General features: G+C 42.9%; 1 protein-coding gene and 1 long non-coding RNA gene across 4 annotated transcripts in view; one reads left to right on the top strand and one right to left on the bottom strand.

Moving 5' to 3' along the window:
• RRAGD (Ras related GTP binding D) overlaps positions 1–21,331 on the top strand; it is a 39,683-nt gene that overhangs the window by 10,323 nt on the left and 8,029 nt on the right. Inside the window, exons 2-7 of one of the 3 annotated variants that reach the window (XM_006133300.4) lie at positions 1,270–1,565; positions 2,204–2,403; positions 3,173–3,287; positions 8,856–8,921; positions 13,736–13,878; positions 16,723–16,871. In XM_006133300.4, coding sequence (XP_006133362.2) covers positions 1,270–1,565; positions 2,204–2,403; positions 3,173–3,287; positions 8,856–8,921; positions 13,736–13,878; positions 16,723–16,871 — 969 coding nt within the window. The remainder of the gene's footprint in view (positions 1–1,269; positions 1,566–2,203; positions 2,404–3,172; positions 3,288–8,855; positions 8,922–13,735; positions 13,879–16,722; positions 16,872–21,331) is intronic. The other 2 variants (XM_075923886.1, XM_075923885.1) reach the window with 2 other exon arrangements.
• LOC142827835 (uncharacterized) overlaps positions 2,315–21,331 on the bottom strand; it is a 35,264-nt gene continuing 16,247 nt past the window's right edge. Inside the window, exons 2-3 of the long non-coding RNA XR_012902600.1 lie at positions 13,952–14,007; positions 2,315–2,432 (exon numbers count right to left, since the gene is read on the bottom strand). This is a non-coding gene — a long non-coding RNA (uncharacterized LOC142827835). The remainder of the gene's footprint in view (positions 2,433–13,951; positions 14,008–21,331) is intronic.

The raw sequence follows: 21,331 nt of genomic DNA, 5'->3' as shown, positions 1-21,331 counted from the left end.
TTTACACTGTGGAAAAATATATGACCCTGCTGGGCATATGCAACATACATCTGATTCCTCCTCATGCCCTGCTGTGTATTAGGGATGTAAAATCCCATTTAATTAATTAACCAGTTAAACATTAACTGATTAAACAGGGTGGGCAGAGGGGCGCCTGTACCAGGGGCAGGGACAGCTCAGCTCCCAGCGCCCACGGCAGCCTCATGAGGAATGGAGGGTGAAACCTGCTGGCTCCTAACCCATGCAGGCTCGTGGGCTGGACAGAAGCATCAGGGGAGATGAGGGGAGTGCAGCCAGCTCCCAGCAGTCAGTAGGCTGTCGCTGGGCAGATGCGACAGTCGGTTCATGGACTGGGAGCCAACAACTCCCCTCCCCAACTGATTCCATGCCCCCCACCTCAGGCTTCCAACTCTTAGCCTGTGCAGGTTGGGAGCCAGCAACCTCACAGGGCTGCTCCCGGGTAACGGTTACTGTTACCCAGTAAGCCTCACCCATTAAGAGTGAGGCTTATTGGGTAACTAGTTAACTGATTACCTGTTCACGTCCCAACTGTTCATCAGAGCTGAGATTTCTTCAGTCGGAGTTCTGCACATGAAGATTTGTGATATCAAGTCCAAAATTGTCAGCACTGATAGGTATGATCTATGGCCTCTGTTCTGGTGACAATTACAGTGTAATAGTAACATACCAAATTCTCATTATAGAGCTGCTGAGCATTCATGCTACATAGAGTGCATCAGTGAGCAGTAAGATAAATAGTGAAGCAACAGCAGGGGAGTGGTGGTATGTAAGGGTGTACAGTCCCTAACTGGATGCTGGAATTTATTATGCTGAATGTTATTTCTATTACTCCACAAACACATACCTGCAAAAATATGTATCTTCTTATAATGAAGATTAGACCTAGATATTTTTAGGTTGTGGGAGGTATGAAGAGTTTGTTTTTGTGTGAACATGTATGTTTGATGCTACAAAATAGCTCTTACCCCAGATATATTGCCCTGCATACTCTTCATCTTCTTTCAGATGAGAAATCTTAGGTTCTCAAACTGTAGTTGAAAATGGGGAATAAAATCTTATTTTTTAATATCTTTCTTTTACTTTCTGAAACTGACAGTTGTAGTCCAGATGCAGATGTAAAATGTAGGTAAAATAAAGTTGTGTAATTAACATTGTAAAATGTAAGTAAATAGAAGGTGCATATAATATTATATTTAATATGAATACTACTATTGTAATTTATCCCTTCTTATTGTGTGGTTTATTCAGTTCTGGATTTCAGTGACCCCTTCAGTACTGAAGTTAAGCCAAGAATCCTACTCATGGGACTGAGAAGAAGTGGAAAGTCGTCCATTCAGAAAGTTGTCTTTCACAAAATGTCTCCAAATGAAACCCTTTTCTTGGAGAGCACTAACAAGATCTGCAGAGAGGATGTTTCCAACAGCTCCTTTGTTAACTTTCAGATATGGGACTTTCCTGGGCAAATTGACTTCTTTGACCCTACCTTTGATTATGAGATGATTTTCAGAGGAACTGGAGCACTGATATTTGTCATAGATTCTCAGGTAAAGAGAAAAGTATAAGGGTGTTTTTCAGGGTATATGTTAGTCTTTTTTCTCCTCCAGCTGTAGACAAATGGAATATCAAACAGAGACAGTCAAATTTCTTTTCAATAGGACTTAGAGCTGTGTGTCCAGCCAGTTCTGAAGCAGTAGTCACTATAGTGGCTACTGCTGTAGCGAACTTGCCACACTCAACCAGCCAAATAGCCATGTTGTTCAAGCCAAATAGCCACATGTGGCTAGTTGCTAGCATGTTGGACACCATGGGCTAAGAGCCTACGTTTTGTTGTCTTTTAATGGGACCTAAGTGCTTTTGAAAACTTTAACCACTAATTACAATTAAGTTGACAGAATTGGTTATTTTTAACCTTTTTTTTTTTTTTTGCTTTTGCAAATAAAGGCTCAAAACCTAGTTTTAGTTTTTCTTTTAAATGCAAAAAACAACTAGTCTGCTTTAAAGGTCTCTGGTTCCTTGCATGTACTAGTGGCAATTGGACTTCTGTGCAGATAATAGATAATCTCAGAAGTTTAAAGTAAAGGAATTTTGAATGTAGAAGTATCCACTAGTATCATATAAAACTTAGCTTTTTGACTTGTAACTGTTTGTCATAGGGTTTTGGGTTTTATATTTCCGTTATTAGGATGATTATATGGAGGCCTTGGCTAGGTTGCATCTCACTGTGACCAGAGCTTATAAAGTGAATCCAGACATCAACTTTGAAATCTTTATTCATAAAGTGGATGGTTTATCTGATGATCACAAGATTGAAACCCAAAGAGACATTCACCAGAGGGCAAATGATGACCTTGCAGATGCTGGATTGGAGAAGATTCACCTCAGGTGAGAGAAGCAACTGTGCAGGGCGTCTGCTGGGAAAGAGTAAAAGCAATGTTTAATGCTAAAGCTAGAAACCTGAGCAGCTTATCTGATAGTTTTCACTTTCTAAATATATTGAAATAGAGACAACAAGAATTTATTAGATATGACTAGTAAGGTAAAAGGTAATTCCTTTGACTAGATTACTCAGTCTGTAGAAAAAGCAGATTATTTTTGCAAATAATTGGAAATAACAAACTAGGAACTATGGGACATTAGAAACTTCAGTGCCATTCTTGAGATTTGTTGTGAAGTAAAAAATGCCATCATAATGGTCATAGTGCTTCACAAACATGCTAATCATAGAGTAGCTAACCACTTTGGTGACATCTTTGCATTGTTAATTTGATCCCTGCTATTTTCAAGATGTAAAGCAATACAGTACATAACAGCTATGTAATATTGCTCTTCTGGTTAACTGAAAATGCTTTTCAGAGAATATTGAAATAGGAGCTACATCATTAAATTCCATATGTAGCACAGCTTTGCTATATCTATGGTTTCATGTGTATTGTCATGCTGTATAGCCATGAAAATAGATGCAATTGTTCTAATTATTGGCTTCAGTTTGTTAAAGAATTGTTTGAGAAATATTATGCAACTTCTTATTACAAGGGGAAAATACATAACTTTAAGTACTTTGTTTTTTAAAATATTTTACATGCTCATTATGACAGACTCAGAATGTTCCTCTTACATGGCTAAAAGGAAAATATGGTGACATTTTTTCCAGCTTTTATCTGACAAGCATATATGATCATTCTATATTTGAAGCCTTTAGCAAAGTGGTACAGAAACTGATTCCACAGCTCCCAACGCTGGAAAACCTCCTTAACATCTTTATCTCAGTAAGTACTTATGTGTACTTGCCAGAATTTTTCATAAAAGTGATTGGGTAGAAGAAAACTTGTGATTTGTTCTCTAACAATTCAATCCTAAAATTTGGTGAGTGACTTTTTGAGAGATGCTGTGCACACCAAGTTTTAAGTAAGGTCAATAGAGGCTAAGAGTTTCTACTTCATGTAGGATTTGGGCCCATTCGCCTGAAAGATTTACAGAAAAAATATAACTGTATTTTTTCTAAACTGAAAATATTTCGAGATCATCAACTTATTTTTCAAGGTTAGATAGTACTTAGAATGAGCCATCTCTCATTTGTTTAGACATTGGTTTGAATGTGATTTAGGTCTCTGTGATATGGCTTCTGTTTGTTTGTTTTTAAATAGTACTTGACATTTTCATAAATTATAAGTCCAGAAGGGATCATTATGATCATCTAGTCTCACCTGCTGCATAACATAGACTAGATGTCTTCTCTGGATTAATTCCTGTTAGAACTAGGGATGTTAGCAATAGTTTATTTTTGTAAATGTGTAACCACGGAATTTTTCACCAATTACACATTTACACGTAGGAGGCCAGGCAGGAGCTAGTGCTCATGAGTAACCATCTTGTGCCCATGTTGTGCAGGGCATACCTTGCCAATGAGGCTTGTCCAACTTGTAAACACAGAGCAAGTCAGTGACTTACAACTGCCTATCTCTTGTCCTATGTACCTAGTGACTCTATAACATATGAACAAACTATTAGTGTGATGGCTTAGAACTATCTTAGCTTCAATATGGGAAATCAAATATTTACTCCTGGGTAGAGGTAATCAGCTCACAAAACTAAGAGGCTTGTTAAATAACTGCTTTTTGGAGCAGCTAGTCTTAGAACCCACAAGAGGAGAAGCAATTCTTGGTTTAGTTCTAAATGGAGCACAGGATCTGGTCCATTTGGTAATACAGCCGGTCCCCGAGTTACCAACAAGTTACAGACCAAACACTTGGTTGTAACTCGAAGTGTTTGTAACTCAGATCCCATTGAGTTACATGGCGACCGCGCTGTTCGTAAGTGCAGATCGCGTTCATAACTCGGGGACCTCATTTACAACCGCTTTGGTCATAAGTATGGATGGTAGTAAATGGAGGTGGTCGTAAGTCGAGATGGGCTGTAGTGACCATAATATAATTAGATTTAACATCCCTTCCAAATGATGTGAAGGCCACAACTTTAACAGAGTTCAAAAAAGAACCAAATAAATTAATGGAGGATAGGTCCAGCAATGGGAAGGGAGGGTATCCCTAGCCTTTGTTTGTCAGTGCTGAGGATGAGTGACAATAGATGGATCACTTGATTTTTACCTGTTCTGTTCATTCCCTCTGGGGCACCTGGCATTGGCCTCTGTGAAAAGATAGGATACTAGTCTAGATAGACCTTTGGTCTAGCCCACTATGGCTGTTCTTATGTTCTTACGGTCCCTCCCAAGATTTAACCATGTTAATACTCATAATCTTCTTTCTCCTAGGATTATGGACTCAGACAAGAAATCCTCTTTTAAAAATTTCCCCATATGACACTGAGCCTTTTCAATTTATCAGAGGGTATCCTCTATTTTGTTCTAGAAAATATGTGAACTTTTTCAGTTTGGGATTGTAAGGTTTTTATATAGCCCAAATGGGGACAAATTCCTTTGTTCCTTGTAATAAACTCTCTACCAGATCATGCCCAAATGTGAGAAATGCTGGGGTATTCTCCTTGACAGCTGTTCTATGAATAGCATATCCCCTTCCTTTTGATTACTTAGTCACTTTTCGTGCTGATCTACAAAGGTAGCCAGCTGAAACACCTCCCCCACACAGAATCCAATTGAACCTTTACAATATCTCATCAGGTTTTGGGTGTGCTGTGGTGGTGAGAGTTTTGTGGTTCCTTAGAATCTCAGAAACTTTATTGAAACACCACAGATTCAAAATTTCTCCCTTGATCCATGTGTAACTAATTCACAACACCAGAGCTGGTGAAGAATTCATTCAGTAGAATCTGTATTGCAATCACAGCATCTTTGTTCCTTACTGGAAGTTCAGGCCACTTTGCAAAGTAAATTATGGCTACCAACAAATACTGATTGTCAGACTTTGTCTCAGGCAAAGGCCAAAGCACATCAACAGCACTACGCTTCTGTAAGTAAAAGTCCTTTTAATATTTTAAGAACTGAGGCCTTTGTCTACAGCCATTTTGGAGAGCAGCAAGCCATGAGCTAAGAAGCAGAAAGTCACGTCCTCCGATTCCATCTACATGGCATTAAAACAGTATAATAGTGGCTGTTAAGAAGGAAATACTGTCCGAATTGTACCTGTTATCACCATTTAAAGCCGTGGTGTCCAACCAGTTCTGAAGCAGTAGCCACTATAGTGGCTACTGCTATAGTGAACTAGCCACACTCATCCAGCCAGTAGATAGCATGTTTGACACCACAGATATAAAGAAACAGCTCTTAAGATGATTAAAGAAAGCTTTGTACGATGACATTCTACCTGGCAAGAAATCACTTATCAAGAAGTTGTAGTTGTGAAATCCTCACTTTTCTATTGTTTTGTCTTTATGGCTCCCATTTCTCTGTTGGAGGGGTGAGCAATAAATGACCTGCTGCCTGGTTGCAGTTTGCCATGGTTCACTGCTAGCAGGCCATCAGATGCTTTATTTATCTCTGTGATTACAGCTATGGGCGCTTATAGCTTCTGTTGGCCACAGTTCACCATTCATGATCAACAGGAACTGTGGGAAGTGGCATGGGCCAGGACTGCAAACAGCTTCAAAAGGATGCCAAAAACCTAAGTGATTGGACCTCAAAATGGCAGATGAATTTCAGTGTTGATTAATGCACATTGGAGAACATAATTCCACTGTACATATAAAATGATAGGGTCTAAATTAACTGTTACTACTCTAGAGAGAGATCTTGGACTCGCTGTGGATAGATTTCTGAAAACATCTACTCAATGTGTAGCAACAGTCCAAAAAGCAAACAGAATGTTGGGAATCATTAAAAAAGGGATACATAATAAGATATTTTCTATCTTATTCCCTCTTTATAAATCCACTAGATTTACCCGGTGTTGCTCGGGTCCTTAACTCAGTTTTTTTTTTTTAAATAAACTGAAAATGTACATTCTTAATTGAAATCATTGCTCTGGGGTGGGACTGCAGATGAGGGGTTTGGTATGCAGACTGCTGTGGTGAGAGAAGACAACTCCAGCCCTCTCTCACCGCAGCAGCTTGGGCCCAGGTGAGAAGTACCTTTCTTTGGCTGCTGCAGCTCCAGCAGGCACATCTGTGGGAGGGGTGCATGTCCACTGGCTGGGACAAGTTCAGGTTAGGATGGGTAGGAACCTTGGAAGGACCACCTGTCCCCTAGCAGTAGCAGCTGTGAGGCAGTTCTGGTTTGAGTGCCATTCCTGGGGGGAAGATGCCACCGCCTGTGGCCCCAGCGAGTCATGGACACAGCTGGGGGTGCCACTCTGCATGCTTGCCCTGAGTCCACCCTGAATATTCTTTCTCCATTTATTCAGTTGTGTCAATTTTGAGCCCTGGGCGGGGACAGTTCCAGATTCATTTACCCCTTGTGCTCCACAGCCTGAGCGAGGAATGCAGCAAACAGTGCAATTTCCCCTTCATGCCTGACAAAGAGGAACTGCCAGCAATGTTCCTGTATGGATTGGTGTGTGTGTCTGTGGGAAGCTTCTGTGCCTCCACCCTCCCTAAAAAACTGCTTCGGGAGTGGGAGGCTTGGAGCTGGCAGTGTCAGATGGGGTGGGCAAGGATGGTGCCTCCAGCCAGCTGCTTTCACCTGCCTGGTGAGTCTGTCTCTTTTCTGTAGGGTTTTGGAAATGGTTGACAGGGGAGGGATCACGAGAGGATTACCTGTTGTGTTCCCTCCCTCTGTCGGCAGACAGTATACTGGGCCAGATGGACCGTTGGTCTGACCCAGTATGGCCATTCTTATTTTCTTATGTTTTATGAGAAGCAATCACATTCCAGGCACATCCCATTTTCCTGACATGGCCAAATCCTAAACATGGTTTAAATTATAAGAGGAAGCTGTATACTGACATAGGTGGTCCTAGCTCTTACCATTTAGGAGGAGTTCTTGAACAAACAGACAAAGTCTCTCAAATATATAGTAGAAAACTTTCCCACATCTTTACTATTGTGTGCTGATGTTGTCCCCTCACTTCAGAAAAAGATATATTGAATTTGGAGAACATTCAGAAAAGGATGACGAAAATTATTAGGAGTATGGAACAGCTACTGTCTGAGGAGAGATTTATAAGACTAGGACTTTTCAGATTGGGAAAGAAACGACAAGGGGGGATGTGATAGAGGTCTATAAAATCTTGATAGGTGTGGAAAAAGTAAGTAAGGAAAAGTAAATAAGGAAAATACACTTATTGAATAAAAATCCTAAATACAGCTGCATGAAAACATGAATGATTTCTGATATTGCTTGTTCTCTTTGAGGCTAGATACACAATTTATTTCTGTTTCTTGGTTACCTAAACATCATGAATGTTAGTTTTCTCAACCAAAGTTCCCTCTAAGATTTTCCAACCATGAGCGGAGTGAGTTTTGGCTTGTGCACCAATCTAGAGGTCATGTGTGCTGGTTTGGATGTGTGCCCCATGGCACCCACTTTATTAACATAAACTTTCTTGGACACTGGAGCAGAACCCTCTCCCCTTCCCCACCATGTAGCATGTCCCATTCCCAACCGCTGGAGCAGACCCCACCTCCCCTCCACCCCCCGGCCATGTAGCATGTCCCGTTCCTGGCCGCCAGAGCAGACACTTCTCCCCCACACCATGCGGTAGGTCCCGTTCCCAGCCCCAGCTGCTAGAACAGGCCTCCCCCCTGCCATGTGTCAGCTGTGGCCACTGCAGCAGGCCTCCCTGCCTGCCACGTGGCCTTGGCACATACCCTCCCTCGCCCAGCGGCTCCCTCAGCATGCCATCTCAGCCAGCCTCGTCCACTGGAACAGCCACCTGCTGCACGAGTGCTACTACGCAACTCTTCAGAGGAGGTTGGCAGGAAAATAATTTTTTATGCGTGGCCGAGCACCTTAGTGGGAACTATGCTCCCAACACAATTAAGAAACACTGCTTGAATTTCAGCAATTAGTATCTTTAATCAATCCATAGAGAAAATAAATATATCATACACATTTGATTATCGAGGAAATGGTGATTTGTTTTGGTTTTTGCTTGCAGATATTCAGCAAGTAGAAAGAGGCTATATTAATAAGAAATAATTCATTTTGAATTACTCAGCTATATTGAGAACTCATGGGAAAATCTCACTCCCAGAGCATTCTAAGGAGCAATTACTGCAAACATTTGCTACTGGACATAATCCCTGCAAGTAGTCCCATTGAAGACAATGGGACTATTACCAGGCATAATGCATGGTGGGCATTTGGGAGCATGGAGTATGTCTTCCCCTACATGGAAAACACTTAGCATCTTTTAGATTTTAATACAATCTAAATTATAAACAGTTATTAAGGATTGTGTCCCAAATTTCTTGTGGATGCTTAGATCCTGAGTCTGCTGCCATTGAAGTCAATGGAAATTTCCATTCAGTGGAACAAGGAGTCGGAACAGGTATTTGCCTCTGTTTGTTGTATGGCATCCTAAACATTTGGGAGGAAGTAACAATAATACCTAGGTTTTAAATAGTATAATCCTTCATGTGATGGGAATGTGCTGGCATATTCTTTTTTTAACTTTCAAGCAGTGCACTGAATACTTCGTTGAATGTAAAATCACAGAGATAAAACATGAATTTCTAACACGGCAAGTTCAGTGGTTTGGTTTCACTTTCATAGTCTAACTTACCTGTACTATATATATGTACTGTATGCTGAAGAATAAAATGAGTAAAATTATCAAGCACCTAAGTGTAATTTCCAGAAGTGAATTGGGATATATATGCAGGGCATTGAGAAATCCATGGCTGGCCTGTACCTGCCAACTCAGGTTCATAGGAGTTGGGCTGTGGGGTATTTTACTGCTGTGTGGACATCTGGGTTTGAGCTGGAGTGTAGGCTGTAGGAACCTGTAGGCTTGCTAGATGCTTTCACCAAAAATCCCAAACGAGGGCAAAGCCCCCCCCCCCCCCCAACAAACCCAGGAGACCAAAGTTGGCTGTGCCTTTAAGAATTCCCATACTCCTCGCTTCCCCACGCCAGCCTTATGTCCGAGAGAAACAGAAAATGTTGGACATTTTACATGTCCGGTATTTTCTGGGTTTTTTTTTTTACCGGACAGGGGCCAGAAAAAACAAGCTGTCCGGGCAAAAACCTAGCAATCCTAGGAACCTGTGAGGTGGAAGTGTCCCAGAGCTCAGCTCCAACTGAAACGCAGAATTCTACAAAGTAATGAAACAGCTCTGCAGCCCAAGTCCAGCAAAGCCTAAATGTCAGTGGAAATCAGTGGTATTTAGACCCTTAACAGCCATATAGGCACTTTTCAAAATTGTAACTAATATCTATGACATTGAAAAGTAAATATTCTCCATTTTTAGAAGAATTAATTTTGTTAAACCAGATGTCTGCTTAAGGAAATGTATATGTTACCAAGCCAAAGATTTAGCTTGGTGGGTAGGATTTCTTTCACTTTAAAATACATCAGACAGTTACGTTGTTGGCTCTAACACCTGCTGTTAAAAGTAAAGTTTTTGTTAGGAAACTTGAAAGGTAAAAAGACTAAACTTGATTTTAAAATTAAGTTTCTCTACAATAGATTAAACCAGTGATTTTAATCACCTTAAGTTTAAATCGATTCACCCTACCTTCACCTCTTTTAAATCCTGTTCAGCTGGATATTACCTCTTCCTCCTATATTTTCCTACTTGAATATCATCACTTTTTGAAATTTGTTTAATATGTTTATTTTTAATGTGTATGGTTCGGTCTTTTTTTGTTTTGTTTTGTTTTTTGAGATGAAAAAACTTGACTGACTTTTTAAAAAAAGCAAAATGGTACATAAGGCACAATTCCCTCAAAGTCTGCTACTGTACAGGCAGTCCCCGGGTTACGTACAAGATAGGGACTGTAGGTTTGTTCTTAAGTTGAATCTGTATGTAAGTCGGAACTGGCGTCCAGATTCAGCCGCTGCTGAAACTGACTGCCAGTTCTGACTTACATACAGATTCAACTTAAGAACCCCAAGCTTCCCCAAGTCAGCTGCTGCTGAAACTGATCAGCGCTGATTCCAGGAAGCCTGGGGCAGAGCAACTCTGCCTCGGGCTTCCTGTAGTCAGCGCTGGTCAGTTTCAGCAGCGGCTGACTTGGGGACGCCTGGGGCAGAACAGCTGGGGTTCTGCTGGGTTGCTCCAGTAGCACCGCTCCTCGGCGCTACTGGACCAACCCAGCAGCACCCCAGCTGCTCTGCCCCAGGCGTCCTGATTCAGCCACTGCTGAAACTGACCAGCAGCGGCTGAATCAGGACCTGGGGCAGAGCAGCTGGGGTGCTGCCGGGTTGGTCCAGTAGTGCCCAGAGCGGCGCTGCAGGACCAATCGGAAGCGCCCCAGCTGCTCTGCTCCAGGGTCCAAAACAAAAGCCTGGTCTGCTGGGGGGGGGGCACACTAGCCGCGCCCCCCCCCCCCCCAGCAGACCAGGGACACCGGGAGCAGAGCCGCAGCGGTTCTGGCAAAGCCTCAGAAGCGCGGGGAACCACTGCTGCTGCCGCTTCAGTCCGGGTGTCTGTGGTCTGCTGGGGACCGTCCCCAGCAGACCACAGGCACCCGGACTGAAGCGGCAGCAGCGGCGGGTTCCCACGCTTCTGAGGCTTTGCTCTGGCACAGCCTCAGAAGCGCGGGAACCCGCCCGGTGCCCCTGGTCTGCTGGAGATGGTCTCCAGCAGACCAGGGGCACCAGAGCAGCTTACGAACGTGGCTTTCTCGCCCCGGAGCTCGCAGGTAGCAATCATAAGTCGGATCCGCGTAAGTCAGGGACTGCCTGTACTGGCAGTTTTTTTCAAGGAGGAAAAGATTGATCTAATGATATTACAGTAATTCTTTATATACTTTCCAAAAAAAGTAACAGAATGCTGATAAGCTATGCATTTACTGCTGTTATTACTGAAATATTTTAGGATATTGACCCCTTACCTGACTAAGAAATAATATGTAGTGATATTGATCCTTCTCTTTTCATATTTTCAGACTTCTTTCTTAGTATATTTGTAAGTGTACCCTTTTTTACTGTCCCTAATTTTATCTGAGCAATTTCTTCTTTCCTTTTGAATTTTTCTCTCATCACTCCTTTCTTTTCTCCACTAGTAGTATACTGAGATTTAGAAACATGCTTTTTCATAAGTCATATATTCTGAACTATGTTGATTATGCCCTGATAGATTATAAAACTCTGAAGAATTAACAATATCTGTTTTGCATTTACTCTTATTTCTCACACTTTGGAAATACATAATAGATTAGTCATTTTCATTCTTGTTTATAGAAATTTTCTAGTCAGCTTCATCTGCAGCTCATGAATGAAACTACAATATTTGAGTTTCAGACATTGCAGAAGATTAAAATAATATTCATTAAAATTAAAATCTTGTGTTTTGTAACTTTTTGTAAAAGCTGAATTTTGAAATGAATTTTGACATCTTCTGAAATACACAAGGAATTTTTGTGTCAAAATGAATTTTGTTTTAATTTAGGTCAGATATGACAACTGAATATTTTTTTTCTTATGTTTTGAGGAATTATCCAAAGTGTATAATTTTTAAACTTCAATCATTCGTTACTAGATGATGTTATTAAGAACAATCTTCAGAGTAGGTTTTACCACTGAAATAAATTCTGTCCCATGATACCTATTGTTACTGGTAGGAATTCCCAGTATTAGTTTCCTTTGTGTTGATGGATGTATTAGAGGTCCTGTAAAATTAAGATGCTTAAAATGTCATGAGCTATTGTACTAAACCGTACCCTGACCTGAAATCCCTTAATTCCTGGAAATGGGTGAAAGGAGGCAGGAAGGTCATTTTAATCTTATATATGTTTGTTAAATAGTTCTTTTGAAAGAAAACGATCATGAGTGAAATGATTGTTAATTGAGTTTGCTTGAATTATGAAAACTGTTTATTAGAGATTTTCAAGTCTTATGATAAAATTACGGAATCACTGTAACAGTTCAGACCCATTGTAAGATGATGATCTGTTTATGGGTGCTACTGATTTGAAACTCGCTTTGATTGGCAAGTTTGGAAAAGTTGCTAGTCCTTCTGGATGTTTCTTTTCTGGGGAGCACTTGGAGATTTTGGCATGATCTCCACTGAGAATTTGCCTTTTGTTTCAGCCACTGGTGCAAATCCTTATTATAAACAGTCAGAGCTACTGTTAGCTCTGCAGCATACTTCTGCATGAAACGTAGATAAGCTGCACTGACACAAATCATGGCTTACATCAGCTTATCTAAACTAGGAGTTTGCACTAGTGCAGCTCATAACTCATACCTGGCCTCCAAGTGCTGAAAAGAAGGCAAATCCTCAGTGTAGACAAAATCTTAATCATTATATCAGGGAGATGGGAGCAGGGCTGTCACCACACCAGCATTAACATCGCTATCATGGCTGTTACGATGAACAACATAATCTGGAACCTAAAAATTTACTGTCAGACCTCTGGTCCATCTGTTTCCTGATCTGAAAAGATGTTCTGAGGAACCAAAATGAGGAGGGAAATCTAAATGACTTCACAATCTTCATGGTTGTATTCTGAACATCTCTTTGAGAAGGGAACTATGGTTTTTGCTATTCCATCCCAGTGTGTCAATTCTCTTCCCCCTGCCGCCCTGCACTTAGCTCCTCCTACCTCTTTCTTGTCTCTCATTTTGCTTTCTGTCATAGCCAACCAGAACAAATGTAGTCCTGTCGCTTCTTAGAGACCATATATATATATATATGGTCTCTAAGAAGGTCAGGATCATCTGAAGAAGTGGGTTTTGCCCACGAAAGCTCATGATACTGTCTGTCTGTCTCTCTCTCTCTCTCTCTTTATATATATATATATATATAATTTGTTAGTCTCCAAGGTGCCACAGGACTAATCATTTTTAACTAGTTATTATGCTTTCTGCAATTTAGAGAAGCGGCATTTATCATTCTTTTTTCTTTTCTGTTTCCCCACATTTAGTGTTAAAGAGGATTGAACTATAAATACTTAGGTTGATGTGGTCTCTCCTTTGGTGTTTGTACAGACCAACACAATGCGATTTTGACTGTGGGAGGGACCCCCTCTGGGCATTACCCTCTTATAAATGTGGAACTGCTTTAATGTATGTTGAAAAATGATTGTATATTCATTTTCACTTGTAATTGTTGTCTGTGGGGTGGGGTGGGATATACAAGATTTGGTTTTATTTGAAGAGTGTTCCTTTAAAGAAGATTTTTCTTTTGTTTGTAGAATTCTGGGATTGAGAAAGCATTTCTGTTTGATGTGGTCAGTAAAATCTATATTGCAACAGACAGTACTCCAGTGGATATGCAAACTTATGAGCTCTGCTGTGATATGATAGATGTGGTTATTGATATTTCTTGCATCTATGGGTAAGTAGATTGTTGTAAACCATGCTTGTTAATCTTTTTTAGCCACCTTATTAAGCTAGAGCAGTGGTCCAACCTTTTCGAGCATACTGACTCCTTTTCAGTCTGTTAAAATTTCACAGCCCCTTTTCCCTGGGGGAGAAAAAAAAAAGGAAAGAAAAGTAAGGATTGGCCAGATCCTTACTTTTAAACATTCCATAAACCTCCTGCAATACAGTCATGGACCACCAGGGGTCTGCAGACCCCAGGTTGGCAACCACTCAGACAGATTATATTATATCAGGGGTCTCCAACCTTTTTGAGCACAAGACCACTTTTTGAATTTAAGTGCAATACAAGATCTGCCTCAAATATAAATACCCTGGCCCCACCTCCTTTGTGTCCCTTCTCCAAGGCCCTACCTCTGCTCACTCCATCCTCCCTCTTTAGCCCATCCTCACTCACTTTCATCAGGCTGGGGCAGAGGGTTGGGATGCAAGCTCTGGTCTTGGGTTAAGGGATCTGGAGTGTGACGGGGGTCTGAGCTACTCTTGGGGCAGGCAGTTGGGATGTAGAAGGAGTTCTAGGTGCAGGCTTTGGGACAGTGTTTGGATACAGGGGTGCTTGGGGTTAGGGCAAGGGCTTGGGGTGAAGGAGGGGGTTCATGACTGGGGTAGGAGTTTGGATGTGGGCCCCAGTTGGGCACTGCTGGTGGCTCCTGGGTGGTGGTGCAGTGGGGCTAAGGCAGGCTCACACCTCCCCTGGCCCCGGACCACTCTCTAAAGCAGCCAGCAAACTCCCTCCAAGTCATGTTGTGTCCCCTCTCCGCTCTGTGTAGAAAGGATACAGGTTGGGAGAGGGGGCACCTTGACGTCCGCACTCTTCCTCTCCCTCCCGTGCCCAGCACAGGAAGCAGGAGGCTCCCGGGGGAGGGGCAACTCCAAGCCAAAGGGCAGGAGATGAGCAACATTGGGGTTAAGGGCAGTTGAAGTGCCTGCAATTCATAGCCTCTTGGCCAAACCAGTCAGGATCACCTGTCAGAGGCTCCAAGATCTACTGGTTGGTGACCACTGTATTATATAGTAACTAAAACCAGAATGACCTATAACTTGGAATGATTGTAAAACATTGCAGATTTACAGGTAATACAATACTGTATGAGGAAGTAAATGGGAAATCACCTAAGGTATCACAAATACATTTAATCCCATGGAGGCTTTAAATTGCTATGATAATAGCTAGGGCCTTACTAAATTCAGAGTCCATTTTGATCAATTTCATGGTTATAGGATTTTTAAAATAATCAATTTCATGGGTTTCCGATATTTACATCTGAAATTTCATGGTGTTATAACCATGGGGGTCCTGACCCAAAAGAATGCTGTGGGATCATCAAAAGACTATTGTAGGGGAGGTTTGTGGTATAGCTATCATAGGTAGTGGTGGAATACCCCTTAGGGGAGGCTAGCCCCTAAACTTATATTTTACTTCAGATTGCACAAAGTCAGATGCTTCACTAATCTTACAAAAGCCTGTGCCTTGCAAATACATACAATAATTAGGGACACTATATTTTAAGGAAAAAGCAGCTGCTCTGGACGTCATAAATAAACAGATCTAATGTATTACTTGTGCACCACTAGTGGGCATGGCACCTTACATATGTGTTCAAAAAATGTGACTCTACCATGCACTCTTTAAATAACTGTGTTAGCATTTGTGACCAGTTACAAATCTCTATTTGTCATTTTACTGAGATGTAGTGTAGTTTAGAGACATAAAGTAAGACTTAAGTATAAAGCTTTTTTTAACTGATTAGGATTAGTGTACAGATATAGGGGAGAGGGAGAAGAGTAGTGATAGACATTAAACTGTAGAGAAGCTGCTCTGATGGACGTTTGACCTTTCCCTAAATCCAAACCAAGAGGCCATATAGGGTACGTCTACACTTGCTCACTAGTTCAAACAAGGGATTTGGTTCAAACTAACGCATCCGGATGCGCACTTTCACTTTCGAAACAGCTGTTGAGTGGAGTAACGTGCCAGCGAAATCATGCTAATGAAGCGTGGGATATTTAAATCCCCGCTTCATTAGCAATTTCGGTCGCCTACGTTTGCATGCCTAGTTGGAACTAGGGAGCAAGTGTAGACGTACCCATAATGAATTGAAGACACATGTAAAAGGAAATGCATATCTACAGAATATAGACTCTTGAACTTGCTGCTCCAAGATGCAAATAGTTCATGAGACTGAGGTGCATTACCCATTTAGATTAATAAAATTGCCATGAGCATTTACACTTCTGCTGTCAAATTACAATGTTTATCACAGGTATTTGCTGGCTATCAGCCGGACTCAGGAAGAAGTCACTCCTCTTGGTACACTTTTGCACAAGTAGGTGCATTGTGGGAAATTTAATGCATTGACCTGAAATATCAGTCAGCAATCACTGCCCAAATCAAGTTACTGAACTCAGAATTATGAGGCCAGAACAGAGTAATTGTTACATACTCTTTATTTGAACTAAGATCAGAGTGTTGTATATTAATAAAAATGCAAACAAGCTTGTGGTAAATTAGTCTATAGCAGATGGGACAGAAGTGTGGTATACTTCACGTATGTGGCAGGATAACCAAGTTCAGCTCCCAACTCTCACAGACTTCCTATGTGACTTTAAACGAGTCCTTTAATACCTCTCTCTGTCTCAATTTTTTATATTTAGTAAAAAAGGATAATATCTATCTCACAGAAAAGCTGGGGAGCTCAATTTTTCATTATCGCATTTTGAGATATTTAGATGGGAGGTTCTAGATAGACAAATAATTTTAAATTTGTTCAGTGACTTTCTACATTTTTTTAAAATTTAGGCTCAAAGAAGATGGTGCAGGCACACCTTATGACAAAGAGTCAACAGCAATTATAAAACTGAACAATACAACTGTCCTTTATTTAAAGGAAGTGACAAAATTCCTTGCTCTTGTTTGCTTTGTGAGAGAAGAAAGTTTTGAGCGAAAAGGTATTTAAAAATTTTTTTTACTCCATATTCATGAGCTAAAGAGTATCTGTGATATTGTCTGTAGCTGATGGTATCACTTCTAGTGGTTTCAAAAATATCAAATAAAAGCATATTTTGATATAGCTTTCATATGATTGTGCTTAAAAGCATGAGCTGTTGTGTTGCCATGCAGATAAGATGAAATGATATTAACTTTAATATTAACATATTAACTTTATGGTATGAAAGAAAGCCATACAATTAAATGTCATATGCAATAAGACTTCCATTTGTACTAATACAAAAATAATGATTTTTTCAGCACATCTTTGCTAATTTTGCAGTGCACTTCTTGGCATTATAATATACAATTGTAATACCCTATCTATAGAACTCAAGGGAAAATCATTTGAGTCCTGTCTTTTTTTCATCAAGACCTGTTTTGTTTTGGCCTCTTTGAGATTTTTTTTAAAGGTTTTGTATGTCAATTTTTGAGTAATTATTCTGACTCTCTTGCCAAGGTGAGTATTAATAACTCTGGATCACTATCCCTGATCATGGCCTGCATGTATTCAGCTGTTGGTCTTCGTCAGATTCCTCGTGGAGAGGTGTCTGTTGTATTGTCACATAAAAAGCCATATGTAGGTCTGCAGGGGTTAAATGTTTATTCCTCTTGGCCAGCCATGAGCCCTGCTGGCAAAAATACCAGGTGTTCTTTATCAGATGGCCTTCATCAGCTGCAACTCCCTATGCTTGCTAGTTGAGAGCCAAGTATGGGATAAATAACATGAGTGGCATTAGGCCAACACACATACACTCAGTAAACAGCTAGGCTGCGTCTACACTGGCCGCTTTGAATTTGCGCAAGAACACTGACGATCTAATGTAAGATTGTCAGTGTTCATCCGCAAATATAATGATTCTCCCATTCGGGAAAAAGCCCTCTTGTGCAAATGCTTTTGCGCAAGAGGACCAGTGTAGACAACTGAGAACCGTTTTGCGCAAAAAAGCCCCGATGGCGAAAATGGTGATCGGGACTTTCTTGCGCAAAACCGCGTCTAGATTGGCACGGACGCTTTTCCGCAAAAAGTGCTTTTGCGCAAAAGCGTCCGTGCCAATCTAGACGCTCTTGTCCACAAATGCTTTTAACGGAAAAACTTTTCCGTTAAAAGCATTTGCGGAAAATCATGCCAGTCTAGACGTAGCCCTAAAGTATAAGATCTGGGAGTCCTGCCCCTCTGTGAGTCTCACCAGGGACCTAGACCTTAAAGGGTGCCCTGGATCCCCCTAGCTGGAGCATGTCCACTGCAGCCAGGTGCTAGGTGACTGGAACGGGACTCCCCGCAGATTGAAGGGGCATAAGCATTTCCAAGTGCCTGTTACTCTTTTATGCGTTGCACTGCCTGTGCTTATTGACGTATTACTTTGCAGTAGCCATGTAACCATCTGACAGTATTAAGCCTGTAATAGTAGTGACGTAGTGAGATTAATAAAAGCAACTATCCCTAATCGACTCTGTCTTGAAGCGAATCCACAACCCTGTTGGGCCCTGGCCCTTTGAGTTGACATGTATGTCTTACAATTCACCATTACTGTTGGTTCTAATAACCATACTTGACTGTCTCATAGACTGAACCCTAGAGAATGAGCTATCATCTTAGCCTTAGAATGTACTTTCTCTCTTCAGGATTAGTGTCCGTAAGCAGGTCAGTATATAGTAATCAGCAATACTGGTGTTATCCCTTTTCAGTGAATTGATTGGAGAACGTGTCTGTCTCATTTTATAGAATCCCAGTCATAGCGGGTATCTTATCAACATGGAATGATTGATCAGAGTTGGTATTAATATGTAGCTTTGTGTCTTTGGTGGTATCAAACTGGGATATTTCGTTAGAACTAAAGCTGGAATTAACTCTTATATTTTTAGTGCTAGAAGACTTATCCAGCATTACCTAGTTCCTTCAGGACAGGGGTGTGGTGGTATAGGGTGTGCAGGACTTAGGACAGGAGCTTGGGTATGTAGGAAACTCAGGGGTGTGCAGAAGTCAGGGTTGGGGCGAAGATGAGCTCAGGGCAGCGGGTGGAGATTCAGGGCAGGGGAGTGTCCACTGCTTCTTCCTGGGGCCGGTCCCAGGACGCAGGGGCCACACACGCCACCTGCTGGTTCATCCCAAGGGGAGGGGGAGAACTGTGAACCCTACCCTCCAGCTTCTCCCCAGTGGGGGGAGGCTGTGCAGGGTGTCCTCCAGTGCTCTTCAGGAGTGGACGAGCCCTGGGCAGGCTGTGGTGGGGGGTGCTGCTGGCCAACAGCTGTTTGCTGGGGCTTTTGCTCCCTTGTGGTCAAGTGTGAGTATAACTGTCCTTGCTATCTCATCCCTCCCTTTCCATTCAGTATGAAACAATGGTGTTTGATGCATATCCCACTATCCTGGCACAATCAAATCCTGACCTTGCTTTAAGTTATGATAAGAGGAAGCTGCACACAAATTTGGAGGTCCTAGCTCTTATCACTCAGGAGGAGTTCTTGAACAAACAGACTTACAGATGAACATACAGAATAGGGATGTCACAGTGTAACTAACTAATCATTTAACCGATAAGTTGAAGCTTATTGGTTTATGGTGTTGGTTACTCAGCCAGCTCACAGAGAGGTGGCTTCGCTGAGGCAGGGCAGTGAATCCTCCTCCCTGCAGCCAGTAGGGCAAGGGCAGAGAAGTCCCCTCCCTAGAAGTGGAGCTGGCAAGGGCTGGCCACCCAGCTCCTGAGGAGGGAGCTTCTCTGTGGCAGGGAAGCTGCCTCCACAGGAATTTGGCTGGCAGAGGCTGGCAGCCCTGTTCCTGGGGAGGCTTCACTGCAGGCATTGCAAAATAAAGTTTTCTTAATTCAAGGGTGAGCAATAATTTTTGATGGGGAGCCACACCAAGATTTTGGTAAGTGGTCTAGAGCAGCACTTTTCTATGGAGGGGCTGTAGGATTTGGGATAGAGTTTGGGTACAAATGGGAGCTTGGAGTGAGGGACTGGGGTGTAGGAGAGGGTGTGGGGTCTGAGAGGGAGTTTGGGTGAAGGAGCAGGTTGTGATCTGGGGCAGAGGATTGGGGTGCAGGGTCTGCCTGGGGGAAAGGTGTAGCAGGGATGGAAGGTTGGGGAGGGGGGAGTTGTGACGTGGGGCAGAGGGGAGGAAGATTCAGAGGGTTTGGTTGTGACCTAGGGTAGGGGACTACGGTGCTGGGTCCAGGAGGGGGATATGGATGCCGGAGAAGGATTCTGGCCTGAGGGCGGGCTTAAGAGGGGGTGCAGGTCTTGCCCCAGGCTCCAAGTGGTGCTGCCGCTTTGAAGTACCCCTTCCAATCCCTCCCCCCCTTGCTTCCCCTTTCTGATAAAGGCAGCAAGCAGGAGGGAAGCGACTAGTCAACTAGTGTGTCAGCTATCTGATAAGCATTTGCTTATTGAATAGTTGACTAGCTGTTCACATCCCTAATTTCTAAAATATATAGTAAGATTGCAAGTTGTGCTAACACTAGTAGTCATGAACTTGTAAAGAATTCCAAAGGAAGTCTGTCAGACGTAATCCAAAATTTGCTGTGCTAGCACTATAGTGTTAAGACCTCCAGTATATTCTCTTTGTATGGGGCAGTGGTCCCCAACGCAGTGCCCGCGGGCGCCATGGCGCCCGCCGGGGCATTTGTGTGCGGCCGCCGACAACCTGAGCCGGCCCTGCCCCCGGCGCGCGGCGCACTGGAGGCGCCGGCCCCAGGCGCGTGACACGCACCGCGCCTGGTGCGCAGCGCTTGGGCGGCCCCAGCTCCGGGGCACATGCGGGCGCCGGTGCCGGCCCCCGGCATGCGGCTCAGGCGGCGGCGCTGGCCCCGGGCCCACAGCACAAGGCGCTAGAGCGGCCCCGGCCCACATGCTGACGCCGGGTGCAAGGGCATCCCCGCCCCTGGCGTGCCCCAGGACACGCAGCCCTGCCCCCGGACGCCCGGCGCATGAGTGGCCCCACCCCCCGGGCGCCCGGCGCGCGAGTGGCCCCGCCCCTGGGCACACGGGATCCTCTAAAGGTTGGGGACCACTGGTATGGGGCTATGTCTAGACTGCATGCCTTTTTCGACAGAGGCTTTGTTGACAGTTTCTGTCGACACAGCCTCTGTCGAAAAAGAGTATCCAGATTACATTATGCGGCTCGACAAATCGATCTGCTTTTTTGAAAAAGAGCATCCAGACTGCCGCATGCTCTGTTGAAAAGAGAAGGCACCCAGAAGTGCTTCTGGCAGGACATGGGGACAGCCTCTCTTTCCAGGTGCTGCTGAATGCCCTTTGCAGAGATGCGTGCTTAAAGAGATCCCCCTGGAGAGCCGTTGCTCTGCTCCTGCTTCTGGCTTGCCTACCTCCTAGAGGGAAAGCAAAATTGCTGCAGTTCTTGCTCTGGTTGCCCTGCTTCCTCAGACACCACAGCAGTTTAATTTCTGGGTTTTTTTTTTTC

This window comes from Pelodiscus sinensis, chromosome 3, assembly GCF_049634645.1.
Source record: "Pelodiscus sinensis isolate JC-2024 chromosome 3, ASM4963464v1, whole genome shotgun sequence".
NCBI classification, from domain to species: Eukaryota; Metazoa; Chordata; order Testudines; family Trionychidae; genus Pelodiscus; species Pelodiscus sinensis.
The sequence above is the reverse complement of the archived record's forward strand: the minus strand, read 5'-3'. Positions and strand labels throughout refer to the sequence as shown.